The sequence below is a fragment of the Amblyomma americanum genome, chromosome 9 (genome assembly GCF_052857255.1).
Source record: "Amblyomma americanum isolate KBUSLIRL-KWMA chromosome 9, ASM5285725v1, whole genome shotgun sequence".
Classification (NCBI taxonomy): domain Eukaryota; kingdom Metazoa; phylum Arthropoda; class Arachnida; order Ixodida; family Ixodidae; genus Amblyomma; species Amblyomma americanum.
In genome coordinates, this window is record NC_135505.1 from 124,219,759 (window position 1) to 124,243,988 (window position 24,230).

At 42.6% G+C, this 24,230-nt stretch overlaps 2 protein-coding genes across 4 annotated transcripts; both read right to left on the reverse strand.

Moving 5' to 3' along the window:
* LOC144104254 (uncharacterized) lies at window positions 1–8,446 on the reverse strand. Its single transcript, XM_077637149.1, has 4 exons — window positions 8,068–8,446; window positions 3,865–3,916; window positions 2,050–2,334; window positions 1–503 (listed from the first exon to the last, which is right to left on the reverse strand). Exons 1-4 carry the CDS (start codon window positions 8,149–8,151, stop codon window positions 415–417), a joined length of 510 nt encoding a protein of 169 aa, XP_077493275.1. The 5' UTR covers window positions 8,152–8,446; the 3' UTR covers window positions 1–414.
* Window positions 8,447–11,930: 3,484 nt separating this feature from the next.
* Window positions 11,931–23,351, reverse strand: LOC144105450 (phosphatidylinositol phosphatase PTPRQ-like). 3 transcript variants are annotated; one of them, XM_077638572.1, is made up of 7 exons: window positions 23,207–23,350; window positions 20,516–20,534; window positions 17,731–18,033; window positions 15,635–15,898; window positions 14,340–14,624; window positions 13,973–14,087; window positions 11,933–12,135 (listed from the first exon to the last, which is right to left on the reverse strand). In XM_077638572.1, the coding sequence occupies exons 1-7, from the start codon at window positions 23,273–23,275 to the stop codon at window positions 12,063–12,065; spliced, it is 1,128 nt and encodes a 375-aa protein (XP_077494698.1). In that variant the 5' UTR covers window positions 23,276–23,350; the 3' UTR covers window positions 11,933–12,062. The 3 variants fall into 3 exon arrangements, with proteins under 3 accessions (XP_077494699.1, XP_077494698.1, XP_077494700.1); XM_077638573.1 differs by lacking the exon at window positions 15,635–15,898 and having other exon boundaries at window positions 11,931–12,135; window positions 23,207–23,351; XM_077638574.1 differs by lacking the exon at window positions 17,731–18,033 and having other exon boundaries at window positions 11,934–12,135; window positions 23,207–23,349.
* Window positions 23,352–24,230: the final 879 nt, after the last annotated feature.

Genomic DNA, 24,230 nt, shown 5'->3' on the forward strand with positions numbered 1-24,230 from the left:
ACAAACAAACGCTACAAAAATTCAGTGAGATAGCAAAGAATATGTTTATTTAAATTTGTAGTAAGTTTTGCAGATGAATTTCTTAACGTGTACTGCATTTGGTAAAAGCGATGCCCATTTCAGGGTTACTGGCATATTTACCATACTCTCATATCTGCAGCATAAATAGTCAAATAAATTATGCGTACCACACTAAAGAGCAACAAATCCCCATTTTATCTCACACGACTGCCATTGTGGGCGCAAAATGAGGGTTCCCTACACCATAGAAATACTACCACACAAACATGCGTTCCGCTTGCACGCTCAAGGAGCCTGATGCACTGTAGTAAACTGAACGGAAACATTTCCTGACTTCGAGAGTTTTTCTTGAGTAGTGCCGAAGCTTGGTGCTCAGAGTACTCCTGCGAATGTTCATGCCGCCCATCTTGCGACGAAGTACAGTAATGGCGCCAGAACCAAGAGTCCGCTAGAGGCAAACGACGATGCGGCGCCTTCCCAGCCTAGTGGGGAAGAAAAAGAGATCATAATGGTACTATCTTAGAGTTAGTGCTAACTCACATGTTTCTTTTTGCCATAATATACTTTGACCACTCATTGCGCATTGACGATTATTAATGCGATAAGCCCCATTCATCCGCGAATTCGGCGTATACACAAAAAGTGGCTACTCTAAACCTCATGATCGATAGTCACAAACAGTGGATGATAGCAAACAGATGACAGATAGTTCTTGTTGGAGATTCTAGGACAAAAATTTTGAATATTGGAAAATGTTAAAGGAATGTTATGGAAATATTGAAGGTACTGGTCCATTTTTCCGGTGTGCGGCGAAATCTTTATTTTAAAGTATTTCCACCACCAATATGGAGCAGTTAAGTTTGTCATGAAAAAGGAACGGTAACTTTTTTGACGGCAGCAAAAACGTTAATACCAAAAAAAAATAGAAGCCTGTCTACGGGAGATCTGTGACTATATTGATTGTTATAGCGAAATCTCACGATGTATAAAAAATTGCGTCCACACAATATTTCCCGTTCGAAATGCTTTTGCCTAGACTCGTTGGGTAGGTACTTAATAAAGGATGGTTACAAGACAAACTATAATTTATAGACACTAGGTACTAATTAGTAAACAATAAATAAACGTTAATGGTCAATAACTAAGAGAAAATGAACGTTGATTAAAAATTATTTACAGCTATTCAATAGTTTGTAAAACGTTATGACTAATTGGCACTAAATAGTACTTGGCCGAGTTAACTAGTGCTAAAAACGCGAAAAATGCTTATGGATTAACCGCACGCAAGGACCACAAATGCAACCGGTGATTTTTCTCGTCGTCTTTGTTCACAGTTGTCATGTCATTCATTTTGTTATTTATCAGGCAATAGAAACCTTCCCACGAATACAGAGCAGCGCAAAAACGTACTGGTAGCGCGAAATTGACGCTCATTGAACAGTGTCGAAAGGAGAGCTTAGAGCAGAATTTCAGATAAGACACAGTGCATTGCCTGAATAGAAAGAGAGAGGAAAAAAACTAGCATTCAGGTCAAGCAGTCTTCGCATATCTGTGAGAAGAATCCATGTTTTCGGAGAGCAAGAAGCTGCTGATCTTTTTAGTATCTGTAACTTTCCAGAGTGGTGCAGAACAATATTTCCTCGCATTGAAGGAAAGGAACTGTGGTTAATAAGATCGAAACAAAATCATGTTTGCATATTTAATAATAACAAAAATAAATAATTAATAATAATGTTTCTCTGATATAGCCCAACAGGTCTACCTAGCGAAATATTATTCTCCAGAAAACAGTGGTAAATGTAAGGTCTTGCCCTAAAGGCTCTCCACCCAGCCTCTCAAGAGACATATTAAGAGTTCCTTTATGCGATGTAGAAATAAACTATGCCATCTATCGGCACAGCGCCTATATGCTCTTGGGATGTCATAGCGCGGCGTGCAGTAATAAAGTGGCCACTCCGCTAGGTTCCCTTGAGAGTTAGTGAGTAAGGCAACTTCTAATTGCATATAGATACCATACTGGAGCCTTACCTGGAGGAGGCATCTTGACGGTGCGAGTGGAATGCCACTTGTGGTATGCGCCTTTAACCACTATGTCGTAGCTAGCACTAACGCTGTATTGCGCATCGGGCTTCAGGTTGTCGAACCTGTATTGTTGGCTTTTAGCGTCGGTGGTGTAGTGAGTACACGTCTTGTCAAAGGGAACGAGTAGACAGACTTCAAAGTACATCGTGCCGTCTTCGTACTTTGTCCGCCATGTTGCCTGCAGGGACGTTGAGCTGACGGGCTGTAGGTTGAAGTCAGCAATCACAGAAGCTGTAACATTTAGAAAGCAATTAAACTCTGCAATCATGCCATAATTGCTGCGTTTGTGTCGAGTGAGCGAACTGATGCTAGTATCCCAAAGATAGACAAGAAAACACGACTCATTTCTGGCAGCTATAAAAGAGCGACCTCTACAAGCAAGCAGCAATGCCATGTCGACAAAGGAGCTACCTATTCGGCATTCCTCAAACTCGCCAACCAATAATAATTAATAATTGGTTTTGGGGGGAAAGGAATTGGCGCAGTATCTGTCTCATATATCGTTGGACACCTGAACTGCGCCGTAAGGGAAGGGATAAAGAAGGGAGTGAAAGCAGAAAGGAAGGAAGAGTTGCCGTAGTGGAGGGCTCCGGAATAATTTCGACCACCTGGGGATCTTTAACGTGCACTGACATCGACCAGCACACGGGCGCCTTAGCGTTTTTCCTCCATAAAAACGCAGCCGCCGCGGTCGGGTTCGAACCCGGGAACTCCGGATCAGTAGTCGAGCGCCCTAACCACTGAGCCACCGCGGCGGGGTTGCCAACCACGCTGACTTCGTTTGTGAGATTAAAGAGACAGCATTAAGAACTTGGAATGCTGTGTGCTTTATTTGCAGCGTTTTCCTGGTGTTGCCAAAGGCCAGTCCGGTCAGGCAGTCGCGTGTTAGGTGTGGCTTAAGCGGAACGTCGATGGTCTTTCCCTTATCGATGCAAACGGGGAGATTTTGCGCCAAAAGCCCTTTGCTTCGTGCGAACACTGCTCACTCAATGCCGCGTGGTCTGCATGCGAAGGAAAGTGTTCTCGCACTACTGTACGTGAGGTAAAATTTCTTTTATGTGTAGCTTACTCTACCATGCGACCTCTTCAGTGCTGAGAGCGTGCTCAGAGCCCAAAGCGATAATTTCTACAACTATGCGGCTATCACGCGCCCGCAACCAGATCAGATCCCGCACTTATGAAAACTTTAAAGAACATCTTCTTGGGCGAGTTGGTCACAATTCATCTTTGGTACTAGGCGCGAACACACACAGAACACAAGGAAGGGAACGGCACAGAGCGTTCTGTCCGGGACAGAGCGCTCTATCCCGTTCCCTTCCTTGTGTTCTGTGTGTGTTCGCGCCTAGTACAAAATATGACTTATGAAAACCATCGCAGCAGGCTTGTGGCTCACATATGATGTGAGCTTGAGGCCGTCAGACCAAGGCTAAAACGGGCAGAGTGATGGGATGCCATTTTAATTGAAAAAAAAAGATGTACCAGGAAGCTATTTTTTGCATTAAAGAGCATTTGGTTAGTAGGGAATCAATGGGAGCCAATATGGACTCGCCTGTGAAACGAGACAAGAGTCCATGGGAAACGAGACAAGAGTAAACGTATCTCAGGGTGTGTAAAAAGATGCGAAGTATTAGCCATCAGACTGCGGACTTCTCAGTGACAGTATAGGTTGTTTTATGCAGGGCGAGATCAGAATATAATTTCAAATGAATTGCACTGAATCAAGCTCAACGTGAATATCAATCGTATGGTCTGAGAACTTACAGAGTTTCGCAGGTGCTTCCTTCCACACCTCGCGCTTGGTTAGAGCAGCTTCCTGAAGCAGGGAGAGAAAAAAAAAGCCATGCTGGCGTGGTCAGCACCCAAACCACTCTCTGCTTCACAACTCGTGAAGGTAGCAAGTGTTCATGGCTGATGGAGAATATCTGAAAAGCCAGTAGTGCAGTGCGGTTCATATTTATTTGATATATAATAATATGGGCAGCTTTTATCACTTGTGCAGGCCTAATTTGTTGTGTTAGTTTGCTTAATAGTTTGAGATTTACACAACTGTGAGGTTGTCTATAGATTTCTTAGGCATTCATTTTTTTATAAGAAAGCAATAAACAAGGATTGTTCTATGACATGGAAACTTGGCAACGCTTTTATTAAGAAAGAAAGAGAGTAAGACGGTCCTTCTAATGCACTCTCTAACGCACCTGAAGCTGCGCCATGCATTCCACATAAAATATTTTCTTTTCATTTATTTAAGGATTAAAGAATTTAAAGAAAATCACATCGCACAGCTCCCGTAGTGTAATCCGCTGCACATTGTGTGGATAAACATCTCCAAACGGGAGTGAACGGTGGTTTTCTATTCATGCTGCCATGCGGTTCAAGTTACATCCTTTTTTCTCTATAGGTTTCATCTTTCACGTAGACTTTTGAGTATTCTTTTGAGCCCTAGGCGTTGCAAAACTTCGACACTGGTTTCTTATCAATGACTTCTAAATTATAAAAATGAAAAAATGGTTGTGTTTGCTGTGCTATTAGTTGCAACAGCACTTGTAATTTCGTCCTCTTTAATATACTCGGGACACTAAATATACCTATAATTAAGCGGAACACAATGACGAAGGAGTGACAGAGAAGCCTAAATTTGCTAGTCAACGGTTTGGTCACCTCTGGTTTGTAATCTCCTTACCTATATATTTTTAAAAGTTTCTTGACACCTCTGCGTATTCGGATATAATGATGCATTTTCCTTTACACTCTTTCCAAGTTGATAGGGTCATTAAATCGGCTTTTTACTTGTCCGTACCGGCAATCGGTGTGTCCCCGCCCCGACCACGGCTCATTTAAGTCGAATTTAGACAACTTACAGCACCCTATAGCCAACCTTACTTCGCCCGTACTCCTAATCAACCCTCTATCACCTGACCGATGTGAAAGGCCTATGTAACCCACGCCAGTGGCGACCAGGCTTGCACTCAGAAAAGGCGTCCTGTTGTGGAACCGGTGGCCAGCGCGCTTGGGTTCTTTTTCTTCTCCTGGTTGGTTTTTCTCTCCAAGAGCTCCTTCTTGGCAGCCCTATATTTTCGTATGATTCTCACCGAGTTAGAGATTTCTCGCTTATCTGCATGAATTTCACTGTTTTCTCAACAGGAGGCAATACTTCAATAGTTTTTTTCACCTATAGGAACTCAAGGAAAGCATCACCAGACATTTGTGCGCAATTAGGAGCGTGTCTGCAAATATTCGTGCCGCCTTCAGCAATTAATCGCCAAACTTCTTTTTCGGTCGTGAATGCTGCAACGCATGGGCGGCGTATGTAACGATTTGCTTCTATTTCCATATTGTTTGGTTATGTCCTCGGTCACCAGAAAATCAGCAGCAGGTGAGGCATGAATCCACCGATGAAAGGAACCATGCTCTGCGCAACATTTTCCTGTTACGAATTGAAATTCCATGCAATATTTAATGGGGAGAAAAATGTAATTTATTTATTTATTTTATTTACATTACCCCTCAGGGCCAGTGGCATTACAAAGTCGGAGCGGTAAATATAAAAAAAAACAGTGAGAAAATACAGTTAGTTACAAGAATATTTAAAAAGCATCTGAATATACAATGTTAGCTATTGCTACGCGGAACTGCTCATAATTTACAATGCCAGCAACTTCTGCGGGAAGGTGGTTCCAGTCACGTGAGGTTCGCGGCAGGAATGACTGCGAGAAGCATTTCGTGTTGCATGACACAATTCCGACTTTGAGATTCTGATCAAAACGGCGGGATAAATAAATTGGCTGGGGGATGAGGTGATCACGTAAAGCATCCAATATCAACTTAAGTAAAATTGCAAGCAAATTTGACTCACGCAACGTTTTTATGAAGTTATGAAGTAATGAAGTTTACGAAGTTATGAGTTTTTGGAGTGGGACCGCGAAGGCGACCGCTGAACGAAAACATGGCTGCAAGCCGAAAAGCATTTCAACGTAGGACGCTGCGTTGTTCGTTGTCTTGTGTAATACATTTTCATTAACCACGCGCGATTCCCCTCAGTACACGCACAACAGCTGCCGTTTCAAATAAAAGCTGCGAAGCAATCACACTAACTGGTTTTGTAAACGTGTTTGTTCCACATTGAGTGTACAAGTTCTTTACTGAGGTGGAAGTCGCACCGATAAAATTCCTGAGGCATGTCTGAAGCGTCATCGTGCAAGCTCACTTGTCGGCATCGGCTGAAGTTTGCCAGCGTTCAGAAATAAAGCGATACCATAATTTCTAATCTTTGCAAATGAAGTTACCCATCGTCAACCGCGTTTTATTAGTACTATGCCCACTGCTACTCAAGTACCGACAGTATCCACTTTACAGAACACTCGTAACCTTTCCTTCAACGGCTTATGTCAGCGGAATATCGCAGCCTGTGAGAAACAAGCAGATGAATGAAAAAAATGACAGTAATTTTTAAACAATACCACCGCTCACATTACTTACAAGTGAGACCACAGTAATTAGTACTATATATGAATGCTTTATGATGGCTGCCTGCTGAGGCGTTTAACACAAAGCCCTAAAATAAATTCCCAAATGCAGGCACGGGAAGGAATGAAAGTATACATTAAAGGCTTCTCTGCATGTCGATGAATTCATGCTAATTAAGGAAGAAAATAGAAATGTGTATACGTTTGTCGGGCTAAAAAGTATGGGGACGCTTAAGCCACCTTAAGAGTGGAACGCGATAGCATTACTTTTCACATGTGTTGCAGCGCCTGCAGCAACCTCTGTGTGTGTTTGTGTTAGTTTCTTTGCATGAGCCACCATATTCACATTGCTACCTGCGATAGCAGGGATCCGCTATGATGTACCGGTTCCGGAATATGCATATATCGCCTTTTGTTTTGTTTTTGATTTCGATTCTCTGTCAAGGTTGCTCTCTCGGAACTAGGCTGCTCACAGCACGCTGGGAAGGTTTCGATGACGTCACAAAGTCATGTTACCTCTGCCTACCAATCGTTAGGTTAGCTGCCACCTGTCAAGATGGGCCGGTCTCTCACAATCCGCTGACCAGGTTGCAACCTGCCAAAGTGGAAAGGTTGTGGTGACAGCACAAGGGTCACGTGGCCTCTCGACCAATCAGTGAATTTCTTTGAGATCGGTGGTGTTTTGGTGTGACCACAACTGTAATGCTATCGAATTCATTATTATGAAAAACAAAGAACCGTATTCGTCTATGGCTTTCATGAACACATGTATGTGCCTTTATTAACGAACGCAGCTGACAGGTATAGAACGGCTGTTGAGCAGGCAAGGCTAGGAAAAAGAGGGGTTCGTTATGACAAGCAACCGAAGGAAGCCAACAGTAATCGAAATCAATGAAAGCGCTGGAGAACGTTTAACTTTTTATTTTTAATTTTTGATGTTGATCACAAGGAAATTAATGATGTAATTATTTTCTAGCGGAAAGATAACAGATTACTTAGTAAAAAAAAAGCAATCGCACGGTCGGTTGGATCCAAACCAATGACCTTCGATTTTCGCTTACGGTACTCTGCCAACTAAGCTACGGCGGCGGTCCAGTCTTCTACTTTCGGAGGCATTTATCTTGCATGTAACCTAACCTTAAGAATGATCAACAGCGCCACCTTCGTTCATAGCGGTGAACGCAGTTCGCCCTTTGCGTCTTATGGAACGGCGTCCTGCATAAAGACGTGTCACAACAGTTGCTCAAAGCGAGAGGCATCCGTTTCGTTCATGGTGAATTCTAACGGCGAAAAATATCTGGGAACTGGACAGTGCTTCCGATGCTAGCAAGTAAATGCCCGAAAGTGGCCATTAAGAAATGCAATGATTTCTTTCAGTTGTTTCAAAGTTTACATCACTTTTCAAAAACTCATTGCTTAAAACTGCCACACTTAAAGCAGAATATTGTAGATATATACGATTTAAACGCTGAGAAGTTGATGCAAAATTCCAATAACTTACCCTTTTCTGTAGGCTGCCGTATGCCGTAGCAGTAAGGGTCGCTGAAAGCGAAATATACGCGAGCAAAAACAACTGCACAGCCATTGGAAACCGTGGTACCTCGTGCTGGGAATGGCGGCGCCCAACTGCGCAGCACACGTTGCCTATTTTTTCATTCAGCCCCTAACGGCAGGTGCAGAGAGACGTTGCTGCAGCAGGCGAGCTAGAGAACGACCAAAACATCCGCTGTAGTAGACATTCCTCTGGCGATCGTAGCTGTTGCCACGCAGCCGTTCACGCGCGATAGAGAAGCATTCGAAAATAGCTCAGGGCTGTCGCTCTCAACGCTCCAGTGAGGCGCGACAGCGTTGTTGTGAGCCTGCGTAGACTGGCGATTGTATCCAACAGTGGCTGTCGCTACACGCGCAAAGTGCACTGCGTTAAACATTTGGCTAATATTAAAGAACAGTACGAATAGATCTGATCGAGGAAAACATGTCGGGTAGGATTGTAAACACACGAGCAATTACTTTTCATTACAACAAGCCAAATGCAAAACACAGGTTTGTTGAGGCCAAACAAGGGCTTAAAAGGCAGTGCTAAGCAGTCAGGCACATCAGAGAAAGGATAAAAACAGAGAGTAATGCTACGGTCTGATCCAACGTGCTATGATATATTTTTTGTTCGCAGAAGTACGCAACAGGCTACACTGACTTGATGCATTGCTTGAATGCGTGTCTCCGTGTTCTCCGTAGTAGCAACGTGTTTTGCCACTGCCGTTATCGACAGCTGACGTAGCGCCTTTAGCAAAAACGTTTCTGACCACCTTACAACGCTTCGTGAGAGCATTCTGTGAGCTTCTGCTTCATGTGCGCGCGAAGTCAAATAATAGATTTCTTTTCACTGAATGCAACTGTTATCTGAACAATTGTAAGCAAAGTATTCGTTGGAACATAAACAATAATGTTATTATTACTACATGAATCCCCCTTGTTGATATAAGGGGACATGACGGACATGTTCACCCAGTGACTGTTCGCTGTAAATAACGCATTCGACGCCGAAAGAATCAGATTTAAATAACCTCCCGCCAGAGGATTCAAAATCGTGACGTGCTTTCTGAGAATGATGAGTTGTGGTCTTTCTGAAGTGAATTGAGGTGTATCATTGCCTACTGGATACGCGCAAAAATCGGCGTTTATAATAAGCTCTTACACGTCTCCTACCAAAACGTTTTTTATTTTAAACCCAATATTTTGAAGCCTCCTCGACTCCTTCAGGGGTGACTGGGGGCTGCGGCTAGCGGCTTTATGTATAAATGGAGGGGCAGCAGGGTGCCGAAAGAAAGAAAGCGGTGATTCACATCACCAATAATGTGAGGCTAGCTGCTTCAAATGCAGCTTCCACCTCTGGTGACCTCATAATTATAAAGGTGCTGCCAGTAGTGCGTACGCGGAGATTCTCGTAACAAAAGAGGTGAGGAGATAGGGGCTATAAGCAATTTGTTTTCTTCACCTTTTTTTTATCACGTTTATTTTCGAATCCATTTATAGCATCTCTAGCACCTGCACCTTTTCATCGAAGGATTGGAATATGAATGTGTGCCAAATCTGTCTCGTTGCTGCTACAGTGTGGGCTTTTTGCCGAAGTTCTTCCCTTGGGATTCCAGGTGTAGCCGAGGATGAGTTGGAGCAAATGTGACGTCATCACTAAGTGCCGAAGAGCAGCGGCTAGAGGTCCGCTGCAGAAGGCTGAGCATGCAACCAGCGCATTGGCACGGAACCTGAAACGCAACTACATTTTTGCAAGTTCTATGGACGATCCGCTGTAGAACGAAGACAGCTGGGCTCACCGCAGCGGTTCTTCTTAATCGCATTCCTAGAAAATTAATCAGCACTCGCTCATTGCTAAGCTAAGCCGCAAAGCTAAGCTCTGAAGATTTTCAAAACAGTCTTCCTTTGAAATAAGGCTCCCTGTCGCGTGTTTTCTCAGACTGCGGAAATAAAGGGTGCCATAGGCCCCGTATAAATTCAAGGATAGATTTCAAAGCCATGGGACTGTTCTTGCAGCTAAAACTCTAGTGGAAGTGAATTAATTGTTTCACGTATTTTCAATATTGTTCTCGTGGAGTGTTACCCTTACTATCACGTGATACTTCGTTTTCTGAACGTGGTCCTGATATTCAGTTATCGGTGCGACGCGCTTGTCAATCGTTTTCTTCAAAATTTGCTGTTTTGTTTGCACTATTCAGCTATGAATGGCAAATAGGTATGTTAATGCGATGAAGGAACCCTCAGATGTTAGCCTTTATTAATCATGTCCGCGCTGTATTTCTCAAATGACCATCACCTGCAGAATTGTAAAGTTGTTTAGATTCTTTTAATGACAACAAAAAACAACAGATGGCATAAAGTGTACAGAAGATATCATACGGACAGCATTCTTGGGGTTAGGTACTGCGGTTGTTTGGCATTCCGTAATTTGTTTGCACTTTTTCAGATCTCACGCAGCACATATAAGAATGTGCAGCAGTTCGTATTGCCATTGTACTCGGGCTCATTCATCGAACAATTTCATGAAATGATATTTATTTTAACGAAGACCGTTTTTCTCACACTGCGGCAGTAAGTCTATGGAATGTGATAAGGGAATACAGAGGTTTTCGCCACATAAGACTTCGAACAATGCTTCAAAACACTCAGGGTGACATAGTGGGCGGATTTTAGTCAAATATGTTACGAAAGCCCTCGGATACCCCCGTGGCTGTGCTGCTATAAAACATCTCTTAAGGATTTTCTTCTTGTTAATGAGGGAGGGTTATAAGCTTTGCTTTCTTGCTAGCTGAGGGTGTGCATTTGCATTACTTCTGCCTTCTGCACTTTCGTCTGTCAAAGCCAACGCGTTCTAGCAGTCATAAGCAATGAGGTCGAAAAAATAAAACTTTACAAAACAATACAATGGCAGCACAAGAAACACCTTGAGATACGTAAGGATCCTAATTTATGCAACCTCATGCAGCAGAAGGAGACGACGGGTTTTCGGAAAAATGTAAGCCTGTATTGTGATGGCTGTGATATGAAGAAATGAAGGAATGAATCTCGTCTGGGACCGTAATCACCAGTATGAAAAACGACTTTCGATTAAAGCAGCCAGTAGCTTGATATTGCAAACTAAGAATTGAGTCGAGGCAGCTGCAAATCATGTGCATTAATGATCCTTTGTTGTTGGACGTCAAAAGTACAGATTACGAGTTGTGCCGTTTTCATTTTCTTGATGAACTCTTCACTAACTCTTTCAGTTTATTATTTTATTGGAACAGCTTCTAAGTTGTAGTCTCAGAAAAAATTTAAGCTTCTGTGTCGCGAAATTGTCTTATTAGTAAATAGAGGTCACGAGACATTGTGAAGTCTTCGCAATCTGCCTAAAATGGCAGATGGCAACCTGGCCACCGATTTTTCAGCAACCTGTTCATTGTGGCAAGTGACAATTAAAATACGGGTTGGTCGAGAGATCTCCAAAATTTGAAACTGACTTGGGTAGAGGCATTTACTTGGAAATGGCTGAGCTGCATGCGTATTGTGAGCATTAAATCTTTTGTAATGAACTCCAACAATGCGTATCTGGGGTGGGCTTCATTCCAACCCATATCAGACCCCCTTTGGCAGCATCTGGTCGAGAAGTGACCGCGGATGCTGGCCGAGTTGTAATGCAACGACGCAAGAAACTTAAATTGACGAAATGACGCAAAGTTTAACCCAGGTAAGAACGTTAGACATTCATTCGTGACAACATAGCACGCAACCAAAATGCTGTCGTATTTTTCTTCTTTAAAAGTGTGGCTAAGAACGCAGCCAAGTTTTATTTAGTATGTTCATTTATCCGGTACATATAGCGGACTACAGAAAAGGAAGGCATCATGCAGCTGAAAGACAAGGAGCAAGTTCTTTAGCTGACATTCACTTTGCAAGGAAGTAGTTGGAGCACATGCGGTCTCTTGTAGCTGTTGTTGGGGCAGGCTATTCCTCTAAATTTGGCTGTGAGGTACTGCTGATGCTAAAATTTCCTGCACTTGTCAATGCTAGTGCTTCTCTGAAAGGAAAAGAAGGATAGTGTTTTTGATGAGAACCCCTAAAAGTGAGCTCGAATAATGGTTTCGCCTTATGCTCAATTTCAATTTTCAATATAAATTTATTTCCTATGTATACATGGTGAGGGTCGAAGGAAAAAAGCTAGAATTTGTGGCTTGACGTGCCCCTCGGCCCCTACATTGCAGGGCAGCAGGCAACGTACGTACACAAAAAAATGGTAACAAAAAAGCAACAGAAAAATATACTGCACAGAAAAACATGTCATTGATTATTCAAATCAGGTGAACACTTTATGCAACGAAAGAGATAAGGACGCAGTGAAAGCATGATGAAATCTAAAAAGTAGCACGTACATCCTGTATATTTTTGTGGCATGCTCGTGATACATCAACTTTTTCGGCATGAAATTTATTTAAAAGATGGGGCAGCGTGTTTGCTATGCTATATGTACCATATATTGCGCGGCATATTGGAATATGTCATAGTTCGCTGTGTCTGCTAGGGCGAACTTGTACATTTAGTGAAAGGTGTGCCGTGTCACGGAAGTAATTCACATTTTGTCTTAGGTCCTTCTTATATCTTTCACATTCTTCTTATATATTTCACGTTCTAAATGTGCTTGTGCGTTTGTACTAAGCAAAATTCTTTCCGCTTTAATTCATCAACAACACCAGCAGTTTGTGAGATCACCATGGGTTAGAGTGCTCAGATAACCTTTAAATTTCAAATGAAATGCATATTTGTGTATTTTCAGGAAGTACTGATATCCTCATCCTCACTTTGAAATATGCTCATTCAACTTCACAGATATATATATATATATATATATATATATATATATATATATATATATATATATATATATATATATATATATATATATATATATATATATATATATTAAAGATCCTGTGCTCCAGACCAGCTTAAAGCAGAGGCCCTTCAGCGTACGATTGGAACCACTGCGCCCTTTGGAAAGAGTGTTTCAGAGCACTGGTCTCACAGTAGGCAAGGCCTAACGGTGCTGGGCGCATTGAGAATGTTGGCCTTTCCTTAATACCCACGCTTTTTATTCGTGCCTCGAAACAAAACAAGGAGGATCCGACTACCGCGCCTTGTTCACGCCGAATTCGACATGTTATTGTTCAGGCATTTCACAAGTCCTCTTAATTCGTTTGGTCGGCAATGTACTTTTCCGCGCGCTGTTGCCCAACGCACCTCGTAAGACATTCTTATGCCGAAAAAGCTCTCGCAATTCTAATGTGGTTGCAAGCATGCCTGAGCGTTGGAAACTGACATACGATACAGAGCAAAAGTGAGGGCCGTAGATTTGCGAAGAAAAAATATTTATGCGCATTATTAACGCAGTTGCCTGAAATGTCTGATGGCATGAAAAGACCATAATGCTTCGCCGACTAGTAACAATAATAGACGACTGAATCAATATGCGTACGTAAAATATATAGTTTCTTTCCGTGGAACACGCATCCTGTAAACTTCTGCTGCCGAGACCGCGATATGCGCTGCTGTAAGCGTCAAACATCTGAGAGCTATCCCATATCGTACCGCGGCTTGAAATAGAATGGCTACAGGTCGACAAAATAATTTCCTAACTCGCTCGGTAGCAAGGGGTTATACTTCAAATAAGCTGTGCGTTATAGAGCAATAGAAAACGTGCTTGTCTTGCTGAGTGTGACGATTCAATGGCTGGTGCCGTTGTCTGAGAGTAATACTAGGAACCCTTGATGCAGACAAGAATTTTCAAGCACTAGAAGAGCAGGAAATTTCAATTCATTTGTTATTCACTTTTATTGCTCATATTATTTCTAGTTACTTACCCAGAGTTATCCAACTTCCTGCAGAAAAATGACGTCGATGCTACAACAACCACCATCAGAGAAATGAGTATGGTGAAGAGGATCGTTGTTCCAGAGAAAACCCGTAAGCCGGAGTCTGAAATATTTGGTGGGAAGTGGGTTGCGAAATCATTCCCCACAATCTACGTATAGGCAGTGTCACAAAAACTAACAACAAAAAATGAAGTGTGCTGAACATTGCATAAAGATATTTCCAGGTTTCTTGCCTTATTTTTAAGATTATGTGCACTTTTCCTTAACTTCTCTATGTTGTTTTTGTTTGATTGTGTAGTACAGCGACTCGACACCTTTAGTTTGCGATAAAGACACCAGTAGTCGGTGTGCTTACCATTATATCGCGTTGAAACCTGAGCTGACACAGTCGGACCTCGCTTCGTCACCGAGTTCATCTGATTGAAGGCGTATACAGAAACCATGTACGTGGTTCCGGATGCCAGTTCCGTGCAGTTGTGCGAGGTCTCTGTAGTGGTCGCCGAAAACAGATCTGTGCCACTGCTAACAGAAATGTTGTAACCACTGAGAGGTCCATTGCGTTCTTTCGGCTTTAGCCACTGCACGAAAACCCAGTTGCGGCCCGCTGAGTCGACCCTCATGTTCAACGGCTTAGATGGCGCTGAAAGCGAAATGGTCAATTAGAAACCAGAAGCTGAAGACGTTGTGCGACTGTTGAAACACCTTTTAAATGTGATGCAGTGGCGCACTTTTTAATTCTATTTTTTTCCTGGTCCAGCCTTTTACCGTTCACTGGTAGCCAGAATTTGTGACATTAGGGTTAGCAGTAAGGAAGTAATGCCACTATTTTTCTCCGTTATCAGAGACGGAGCCGACCAGTGAAAGAACAAGGAAAGCATGTGCTGATCAGAAAAGTAGCTGCAAATATTGGCCGTTGGCCACAAAAATGCTCTAAAACAAGGTTGTGGGGGACATTTCTCATCGCTACGTTAAAAGTGAATAATTTGGTATGCGCAATTTTTGTTGCCAATTAAAGGGAATATAAATGCCGGTAGTGGCGCGCTGTGGAATAAAGTTCGGTACCTATAGCTCTACCTGGACTCGACGTTAACTGGTTATTGCGGTCTTTCAGACTGCTAATCCAAAGGCATGGAATGGAATGTGCAAAGATGTTCGAATTTTCGCACATTGTATACTAATGCACACAAGTCCAAAAACTCACATAATAATAGCAAACTTGCGTAAAGAAGTATCGTGCTCTTAGGGTTTGAAAAAATCAAATTTTTTACCGCTCTAGGAGAACCAGTCTAAATAATTTTGATCACAGACATCATGGCTTGTCTTCATTGTAGGCTAAACTCCCGTTCCCTAACTACATTGGAATGGACAATATTGCGTTTGTACGTCTATTGTTTGTACCAACAAAACAATTGTGGGACTGAAGCAATATCGTTGAATCTGACTTGTTGACGAATTAAACACCTAACAGAAAACTATTGAAAATTTCATCGTTAGGACGCCTAAAAACCGAACTTTGTGGATCCTTCTGCAGAAAACGACCGTCCCGGAATTTCGCTTTCTCCATTGGTATAAGCCGGACAAATGCATTACATCAGTGGTCATACGACGACCATGTGCACTTTGCACTTGTATAACGCTGCAGAACCGCACCTGCTATTTTTGTCCCAAACTGCACACGCCTCTCTCGGCCACAATGTGTGCTGTTGATGCAGGAGGCCGCTCCGATATCATAACGCTTCCAGGCCTTCAGGTGCTGAAGTGTCAAACTTCTGTTGGCAATGCTGAAGCTCTGCGCTGGTGTGATGGAGACATTATAAGCCGTGATATCATATCTAGGATCCTGCGGCTTTTCCCATTGCAAACGCACACTATTGCTCGTGACATTTGCGACTTGAGGACGTGGAGGTAATGGGCCTGAAAGGAAAGTGCATGGAATTTAGTTTTGCGCAGCTAATTGTTTTTACGTGCGGAGAAAAGTATGATGAACGTTCAGTGTTTAGCTTTAAACCAGTATTTACACTCCCACTGACGGTGTATAACGTCTTACTAAGAACTGATGGGAATAAACAATGGCAGCTTTAAATGAAGGCAGCAGGGAAGGCCGTTCTTAAAGGAATCCTGCGTAGCGTCGTGCATTGTGACATAAATCCGATGCCAAAGAATGTCTTCGTTATTTACACTTTAAAGGCTAGCGAAAAAACAACTGTTTAAGTCCAGATTTCTCGGACATCACTGTTAATTATGAGGTAACTGCGGAACATTACGAGATACTGTTGTGAATATAGCGATGCGAACTGCCTAATCTTTGCATGTGCAGAAAAATCTTGCTTTTAAAGATAGTATTGCACACACCGAGTAATTAAGGCTGCCTTAAAAAACTAATGAGAAGCGTTTTTGGCTATAAATAGCAAAAAACTAGAAGCGTCCTGAGGGTGGATCTGGAACTGTAGTCAATGTTATGGTCCAGTCCTATGATATATGCAGAAAAAATTTCGTTCATAAACAACTTTCTGTTGAAAAATGCGCTTTCCCTAAATTTCTGGATATGAATGAAATGAAAACATGCTCGCGCTATCATTCAACATTGCCAAAGTCTTTCTCACTCTCTGTTTTCACGTATGAAACATTTGGTAATCCGTGCCGAAATAATGTCCCAGTATTGCCGCAAGTGAGCCAACAAGACTGACCGCGGTTTCATGAAGAATATGGTGGACCTAACTGTGCCACTACATTCTTTCTTTGTCGGCGCTAAGAAGCATACATTAATAGCTTAGCGCTCAAGTCTCTTCGGGCTTTTATGCTGCCGGCGCAATCTTGTTGTTGCCCGTTTGGTGGTGCCGTAATATTATCATGCAGAAAATGACGCATTGTCTTTTCTGTAATTTCATGAAAAAAACAATTTTAAACCCGATTCCCCGGCGTCATCGTGCCCCTGGTCCACTTTCGCCAGTGCTTTCACTGCTGCAAATGCCTGCATGTTCACCTTCCAGGCGCATGGACCCTATCTTTCCCCCCAAACACACAATTTCTCTTCTGAAACTGAATAAAAAGAAGAAAATGCTCTGTCACACGGATTATTTGGTCAAGTGCTGGCCTAAAGCACATCATTCACGGCGGAATTCTGCGTCTGAAATTTTTTATGTGTTACGCGGACACACTTATTAGCCAAGGTTAGGTTTGTAGTATCGGCACAAAAAACAGTAAACAAATAAATCAAAAGCACTTAGAATAGAATAAAAGGCAATCTGTTGGGAATTTATGAAAACAATCCTGTCCCGTGCAACTTACACAGAGTAAAATAAATTAGAAGCTATTTAATTACGGTCTCGACTCAAGAATGCGTTGCGGTACTTGCCGTCCAGGAAAATGGTGTCATTAGGAAATACAACCGGCTGTGAAACGAACTGCTAGTAAAAGTGCCTAAAGCAGGAGTGATGAATATTTCGCCCATCGTTTCGGTACGTTACTAACCGAGATATACGCTGACGATTCACGAAACTGCCCTCCGGCCATGTGCCATAGGTGGATATAGTTTTGAGAATCGTCATCATGCTACCATGAACCTGAATCCATCATTCTGTTTCCCTTCAAGCGTGACCAGTTTCGTTTGAGAATAAAAACGGAAAACAGCAAGCGTCCGAACTGCCGAAGTCGATGTCGATTGGCTTAATGAATTTCCGCAGTATAGTTCACAACGGCAAAAATAGGTGAGAAAACATGATGATCAAAAGTATTTGATTTCTCACCTGGCCCCAACGTCTCGAAACTGACTTCAATTTCAGGACCAAGAAATATCTTTTCATTAAGCGCATCCCGGTTATATGCCGCCAGAGTGACATTAAACTGGCTGAAGGGGTACGTAAAGTTCAAAGCACGATCTCTAGCGTCGCCTGGGACGTCAATAATTGCCGTCTCATTCCGGTCTTGATTTAAAATATCAAAGCAGTAGGCATCTATTGGGCCATTAGTATTGGCTGGTTTCTCCCATGTAAAACGAACAGTGACGTCTCCCACGATCCTGTAGCTGAAGTTTTGCACTTGTGATGGTGCTGGAACAAAAATACATTGGTGCGTTACTATTTTACGTTATTTTCACGAAGAGAGTAGAAGTACATTCACTGATAGGACGCGAAAACATTACTGAAAAGAAAAAGTAACGCAGTGCCGTCGTTCGTAGGTGAGCAATCTACTTTTTTTTTTGCTTGTAGAGCATTACGACATATTAAAACCATTTTTAAAGAGCGAAATCACATCACATGTCAGGAATCTTCACACTTGCCTATGATGTAAAACGTTCGGCTGGGTAATCCTCAGCTGTTGTATTACATACTTGTCTATTTTGTACTTTATGGCATATGTGAAGAGGAACCACCGACGAAAGAGTTGTTTCAATTTCTTTTTTATTTGCGTCTCGCAGTAGGTACGATGCACAATTCCATTAAAAAGAGTTTCTCCTCTCTGTTCGCACATTCAACGTTTCCACTTCTGGCTAAATGCCACTATTACGAGGCTTTCGAAAGAATACTGTTAGTTAAGTCTGAAAAAGGTGTAGCGAAATGCATAAACAAATGTTTTTTATGTCCATTTTATTAGGCATTAAACGATTTGATTATTAGGAGCAAATTTTATTTCACGAAACACTCCATTGCCCCGAATATTTTGGGAATATAACTGCAGGTGATTTTGGAAGAAGTTAGTCGGCGAAAACGAAAAAATTGTCCTGGCCACTTCGGTTTCGGTTTTTAAACTATCTTTTATTCGCGTACTTCACGCTGTGATATGCACAGAGAGGGATTGATGTGATGAGGAGTTTAATTAGCAGCCATTAACTTTAGATGTTGTTCGAATCATTCCTGAAAGTAAACATTTTCAGAATAACGTGCCCTAATTATTCTCCGTAATCCCGTAAGATTCGAGTCCCCTGAAACAAGACGTCAGAATAAAAGAACTGGACCTTACAGACAGCATACTCTTTTTGCTCGGGATACACGGATTGTGCGTAATCCGCGTACTCTAAGGAACCTGAAAATAATCCTGGTATGTAGATATTTTTTAAATCCAATGCTATAACAGAAGGCAGCTTCTCAAGGTTGCATGCTCAATTGAAATGTTATTCTGACCTTGCAATTACCATAGCCGACGACTAAGCCATGATGCGGTATAAGGTGTTGAACCACAACAGAGAATATTTAGGTTCAATCCTTACATTTTAGAAACATTTTCTTCTTTGTTTTCAGGCAAGAGCATTTGTTCGTTTTGCCGGTATTTCTGATTTGCGGTGTGTTCTGAAGGCACATAACAGCCCTAAAAGAGTGCTAACGGCCAAAGCCACATTTGATTAATCACCGCCTCATTAAGGGGGCTTCCCCACAGATGCACCCCTTTGCTGCATTTCCGCAATACAATCGCGCAAAGAATTCCGGTAAGTGCACAAGTGCGAATCGGCTGCCTAATGCCAGGATTGTTGTTGGCTCTAGATCTTATCTACCGCCCCATACAACAGCACTGAGTAGGACACTAGAGTCTACGGTGTCTAGTGCCAAACATCCCGGGGTCGTAATTACTATCTCTTCGGTTCCAGATACTAAATCGAGGATGCGCGATAAGTTGAAAATTAGACCGCTCCAAGTCCAAAAGTTTGTGCAGGTTTTACACGTCATTTCCGTAGTTACGAGCAGGGACTTTCGAGTAATGTTACTGCTGTGCAACTATTCTGAGACAATAGAGATACACTTCAATTAGAAATTAAATGTCTCGTCAGGAGGCATGCTGGGAAGCTTACCCCTCCAAACGCTGTCTAATGGATGAAAGAAAGTGGAACGCTTTCTTTTCTGCTATACCTTTGTTGGCCTTCTGACATAAAAAGAACAAACAAGAATTGTTGACAAAATACTAAGCTTTTTACTGTGGCAAACAAAAAGGCGTCTAGGCTAAGATTATGTGGTTGTTACATAAAAAACCGCTGATATATATTTTGGAAATATTGTTTCTCTCTCAGTCATGCTTCAAGACTGATATGTTCTTTCGTCATCCTGGTTGGGTGAATTATATATGAGCATTCCCTTCCATAATTTTTTCATTCATGACATAAGGTTTATGCAAATACTATGTTGTACATGACGAAGAGGTATAATAGTTTACGAAGCGTCATAATGCATTGGAGATTTCCAAAGTTAAGTTCAGTTGACAGATATGGGAAAGGCCTTTGTCCTTCAGTGGGTTAGTAAGGATGATGATGGTGACGAACTGTCATAACCAGTGCGGTCAGAAAAAAAAGCTAAAAAGTGTACTTCTTCAGGCCACTGCACATAATGTGCCGGTTTGGTTAGGAACGCTAAAAGTATAGCTTGCGTCAGGGGTGGATAAACTGTGGTATAAAACAGCTTGACGGCATTTCAATGTAAAATTGGTCAAGCTTATGGATCGTTGGGACTTTTTTGCTTCCAGTAATATAATCATAATTTTTGGAAGATTTGGCGGTTAAATATAACAAGCCGCTACAGCAGTATTCAAAATTATCGCTTGGCTCACCTCTAGGGTCCCGAGTCACCTGAAATAGATGAAAATAAGAAAACATGAAACATTGTGCCCAGCTTCCCAATAAAAAATGAAAACTATTCGCATCTCCTTTGTACAAAGACTAGTGACTTAAATGCTAGAGCAGTGTTAAAAACAACTAAAAGACATTACACACGGCTCTGTTCTTAAACTCGGCAAACGCTGAGATTGAAAATGCGCCGGAATCGACATACGTAGAAGTGGGCGCAGGCGGGGCATGCAATGTGAAAGCAGGATAACCGATTGGACCATACGGTGACGGTATGTATTACAAGATAGGTAATGCGTAGCACGAAGTGGCAGAAAATCAGCTTGGAGGATGAGCTTGGAGTTTCCGCCGATAGGGCGGCCACAGCTGGCAGAAGACATAGTTAGTTGCAGCTATATGAAAAGGGATCTCTCCTGCAGCGAGCTCGGTTAGGTTGCTTCTAATGAAGGTGCGCCGAAATGTTCAAACAATTCGTGAACCTGGCGCTTAAATAAGTCCATTAGTACACGGGTAGGGCCCAAAGGTGTTCTGAAGTGAGTAATGAAATAAAGTAGTTCTCACTGTTATGTAAAGTAGAGTTACATGGTTGCTACTTCAATTCAGTTAAACTTGGAGTAACAAAGGGGTAAAATAAAACAGGCAAGTAAGACAAGGACGGAATTTCTATCATTTTGAATAATGAAGCTCGTCGGCGTGTTGAAGGTAGCGGCAGGTACTCGAAGGGACACGGAAGACTAATCCATTCAGTTTTTATTGTTAATAAAACCCATTGTAATAAGGGAGCAAATTACTCACTGGCATCCACCCAATCGCAGCCTGACGGCTACAAAGAAAAGCTATACAGCTTTCTCAGAAATTTAGTAGTTAAAGAAAAATTCACCCTGGTCCGGGGTCTGAGCCCGGGACCACTGCTTCGCCGGAACAGTCGCTCTACTGACTGAGCTAACCAGGACGGCAAGCTTATGGTAGGGCGAGAGCGAATTGGTCAATAAGTCGAAGTGGGAACAGTGTTGGTAAAATGTTTAGGGGAAAAAGCCCCAAGGTGGAGTAGATTTGTAATAAGGGAGTAATTACTCATTGGCATCCACCCGAGCGCAGCCATACGGCTGCAAAGGAAAACTATACAGCTTTCTCAGAAACTTCGTAGTTATAGAAGAATTCGTCCTGGTCCGGGGTTCGAACCCGGGATTGCAGCTTCACCGCACCAGTCGCTCTACCAACTGAGCTAACCGGGACGGCAAGCTTAGGGCGAGAGCGAATTGATCGTTAACTTGAAGTGGGAACAGTGTTGGTCAAATGTTTAGGGGAAACCCCGAGGTTGAGTAGGATTGTAATAAATGAGTAATTACTCGAATTTTTCTTGAACTGCGAGATTTCTGAGAAAGCTGTACAGCTTTTCTTTGTAGCCGTTCGGCTGCGCTTGGGTGGATGCCATGCAGTAAAACCCATTGTTTGGAGCTTCCTGGCCGTGTTGATATTTGTTCGGCAGAAAAGTGTGCATTTTTCGCTTAGAAAGTATAACTGAAAAAAAGACATTTTTCTCTTTCGTGACGTCAAGACGGGCAACCACGCCGTGATCACTGTTTTAAAGCGATTGGCGATGTATGCTAACCTTAAAGATCCTCAGAAAGAGGGTTTTATTTCACCGCAGGTGTCTAAACAAACAGCTGCTAACAACAGTAATGATATTTCATATATGGTTTTCACACCTCCAAATTGCTCCCTTAAGAGTGGTAGTTGCATCTGTCGTTACAACGGCATAATCAATCGATAGAAGACTATTTGCAGTTGTCTTGCGTGCCCCCTTGAGGAGGTCATTGTATACATGCGCATTCAATTCTCCTCATGGCGTTGTACGGCATCACCTAATTCTTAATTTTTACATTTCTTTGATAAGTTTTAGTTCCGAAGGATATCAACAAAAATTCAACGTTTCAAGTTGTTTTGAAAACTGACAGGCTTTTTAATGCTTTGTTGGCCGAAATCTGTTGCACTCTTTTCCTATAGCTGTATTTCAAACATTCCAGAGGCTTCAACTGCCACAACATTTTGGAAGTCGTGTTTCCATAATCTACAACACCGTTTGAGCTTTAGCTAACCAGATAACTACTAGATATGCCCACGTCCCGCTCCTACAAAAAATAGTTTTTTTTGTTATCAGTAGTAATTTTATTTCTGCACAAGCATATGGCTGATCTGTTTACATAGGACGTAGAGCCGTCCGCATACCAGTCTACAGAGCTCGAACAGTACGCTCGGTTACGATTTTGTGACAGTCAATACTGCCAGGAGAGCACGATGTAAGTTTCAGAGATGTGAGAAGTTGAACACTGTCCGTGAGAATGTGCACGCAGGATAACATGCTTACCGAACCCCAGACAGTGGTAAAGATGCCAGTGTATACTTACTCGCCGCGCGCTCATTCATTGCTCAGGACAAGTATTTGGTCGTCTCTACACAGTAGATTTCGCATTGAGCATTGGAAGGCGAATTCGCACAACTGCCTGCGTAAGCCATCGATACAACAGCGACAAGATAACTGACGGTGCAGATGTCTGTGCTCAGAGATTCGTGTCGGTATCGCTACTGCTACAACAGTGATATAAATTAGTAACGAGTCCATGAACAGTGCTTCGCTTGCACATTAACTTGCGAAGGTAACAAAAAAAGCTTACCCCTAGTTCGCTGATCTGAAAATCAAACAATAGGATATACAGGACTAAACGCAGGCTGCCGACCACCATTTGTGAGCCATGTCACATGCCGCTTTCCCTTGGCCAGCGCCCGTCTAAGATCCAGCACCAGTGGAAAGGTATTTCTTTTAGCCATTCCTTATCTCTTGATGGTAAGAAACACATCGTAGTTGATTATTGGGCAAAATGTCAGGGTCTGTTAAATGGACCCTTTATCAAAAGTTTTCCCCCCAGGACACAGTTTGCGCAGCAGGCAGTCGTCGATAACGCACTTATATTTTCCTCCTTTCTCAGCGATAACCCTGCTACTTTTGACCTTTTGCTATTCCATGCGCCGCAAGAAGTCCCATCTCGTCTCCGCGCAAGTGTACGTGGTGGAATCCCTCATGGGAAACCCGTTTGCTGCTGAAGCTGTTCGCGCACAATACTGGGTACCTATTTTTTTGCTGAAAAGTAATCTGTGGTGAGCCATGACAAGTTCTCACTGATGGTGCGACCAAGAGACAAATAAATCGAGTACATTACACAAAAAGAATTGATACGGAAGTGTACAACTGTTAGAAAATTGATATCAACGCTCGTTCGGCTGGAGAGCAAGTCTGCACTCTTCGGCACTTTTATGTAGAGCACCCCAGGAGTATGCATTATGCAATTAAAGCTGAAATTAGGTGCCAGCTAATGGTTTCCGGGCGACGGCCTCATGCCCACCTTGCTTGGGGGTCTATGTGGCTCTGTTATGATGCAAGCGTGGCCTCTAAAATCTTGAAAAACGCCACTCTTCCTGAAAACAAAGCTCTTCTAATGTAGAAAATAGCAATAACCACAATACAGGTATCGCCGCCACAGGCCAATCTCGCAAGTACAAGCGTGATGACTTCCTAGGACAAGAGGCGCCACCTTGGAGGAATTTACCTTACTTCATGGATCCACGAATCTCTGAGGCTGGCAAAGGAAGGTTGCGTACCGCACCGATGGCCGTCAGAAATCACGGAGTCTGCGTTTATGT

Bases quoted from the DNA above. Each gene is read 5' to 3' on its own strand.
- LOC144105450 (XM_077638572.1), bottom strand. From the start codon at position 23,275: ATGGTGGTCGGCAGCCTGCGTTTAGTCCTGTATATCCTATTGTTTGAT. The intron at 15,899-17,730 runs GTGAGAAATCAA...CTTTCCTTTCAG, and splicing joins TTTCGAGACGTTGGGGCCAG to GCCCATTACCTCCACGTCCT. The intron at 14,088-14,339 runs GTAAGCACACCG...CAAATATTTCAG, and splicing joins GGTTTCAACGCGATATAATG to ACTCCGGCTTACGGGTTTTC.
- LOC144104254 (XM_077637149.1), bottom strand. From the start codon at position 8,151: ATGGCTGTGCAGTTGTTTTTGCTCGCGTATATTTCGCTTTCAGCGACC. The intron at 2,335-3,864 runs GTAAGTTCTCAG...TAAATGTTACAG, and splicing joins GGAAGCACCTGCGAAACTCT to CTTCTGTGATTGCTGACTTC. The intron at 504-2,049 runs GTAAGGCTCCAG...CTTCCCCACTAG, and splicing joins CGTCAAGATGCCTCCTCCAG to GCTGGGAAGGCGCCGCATCG.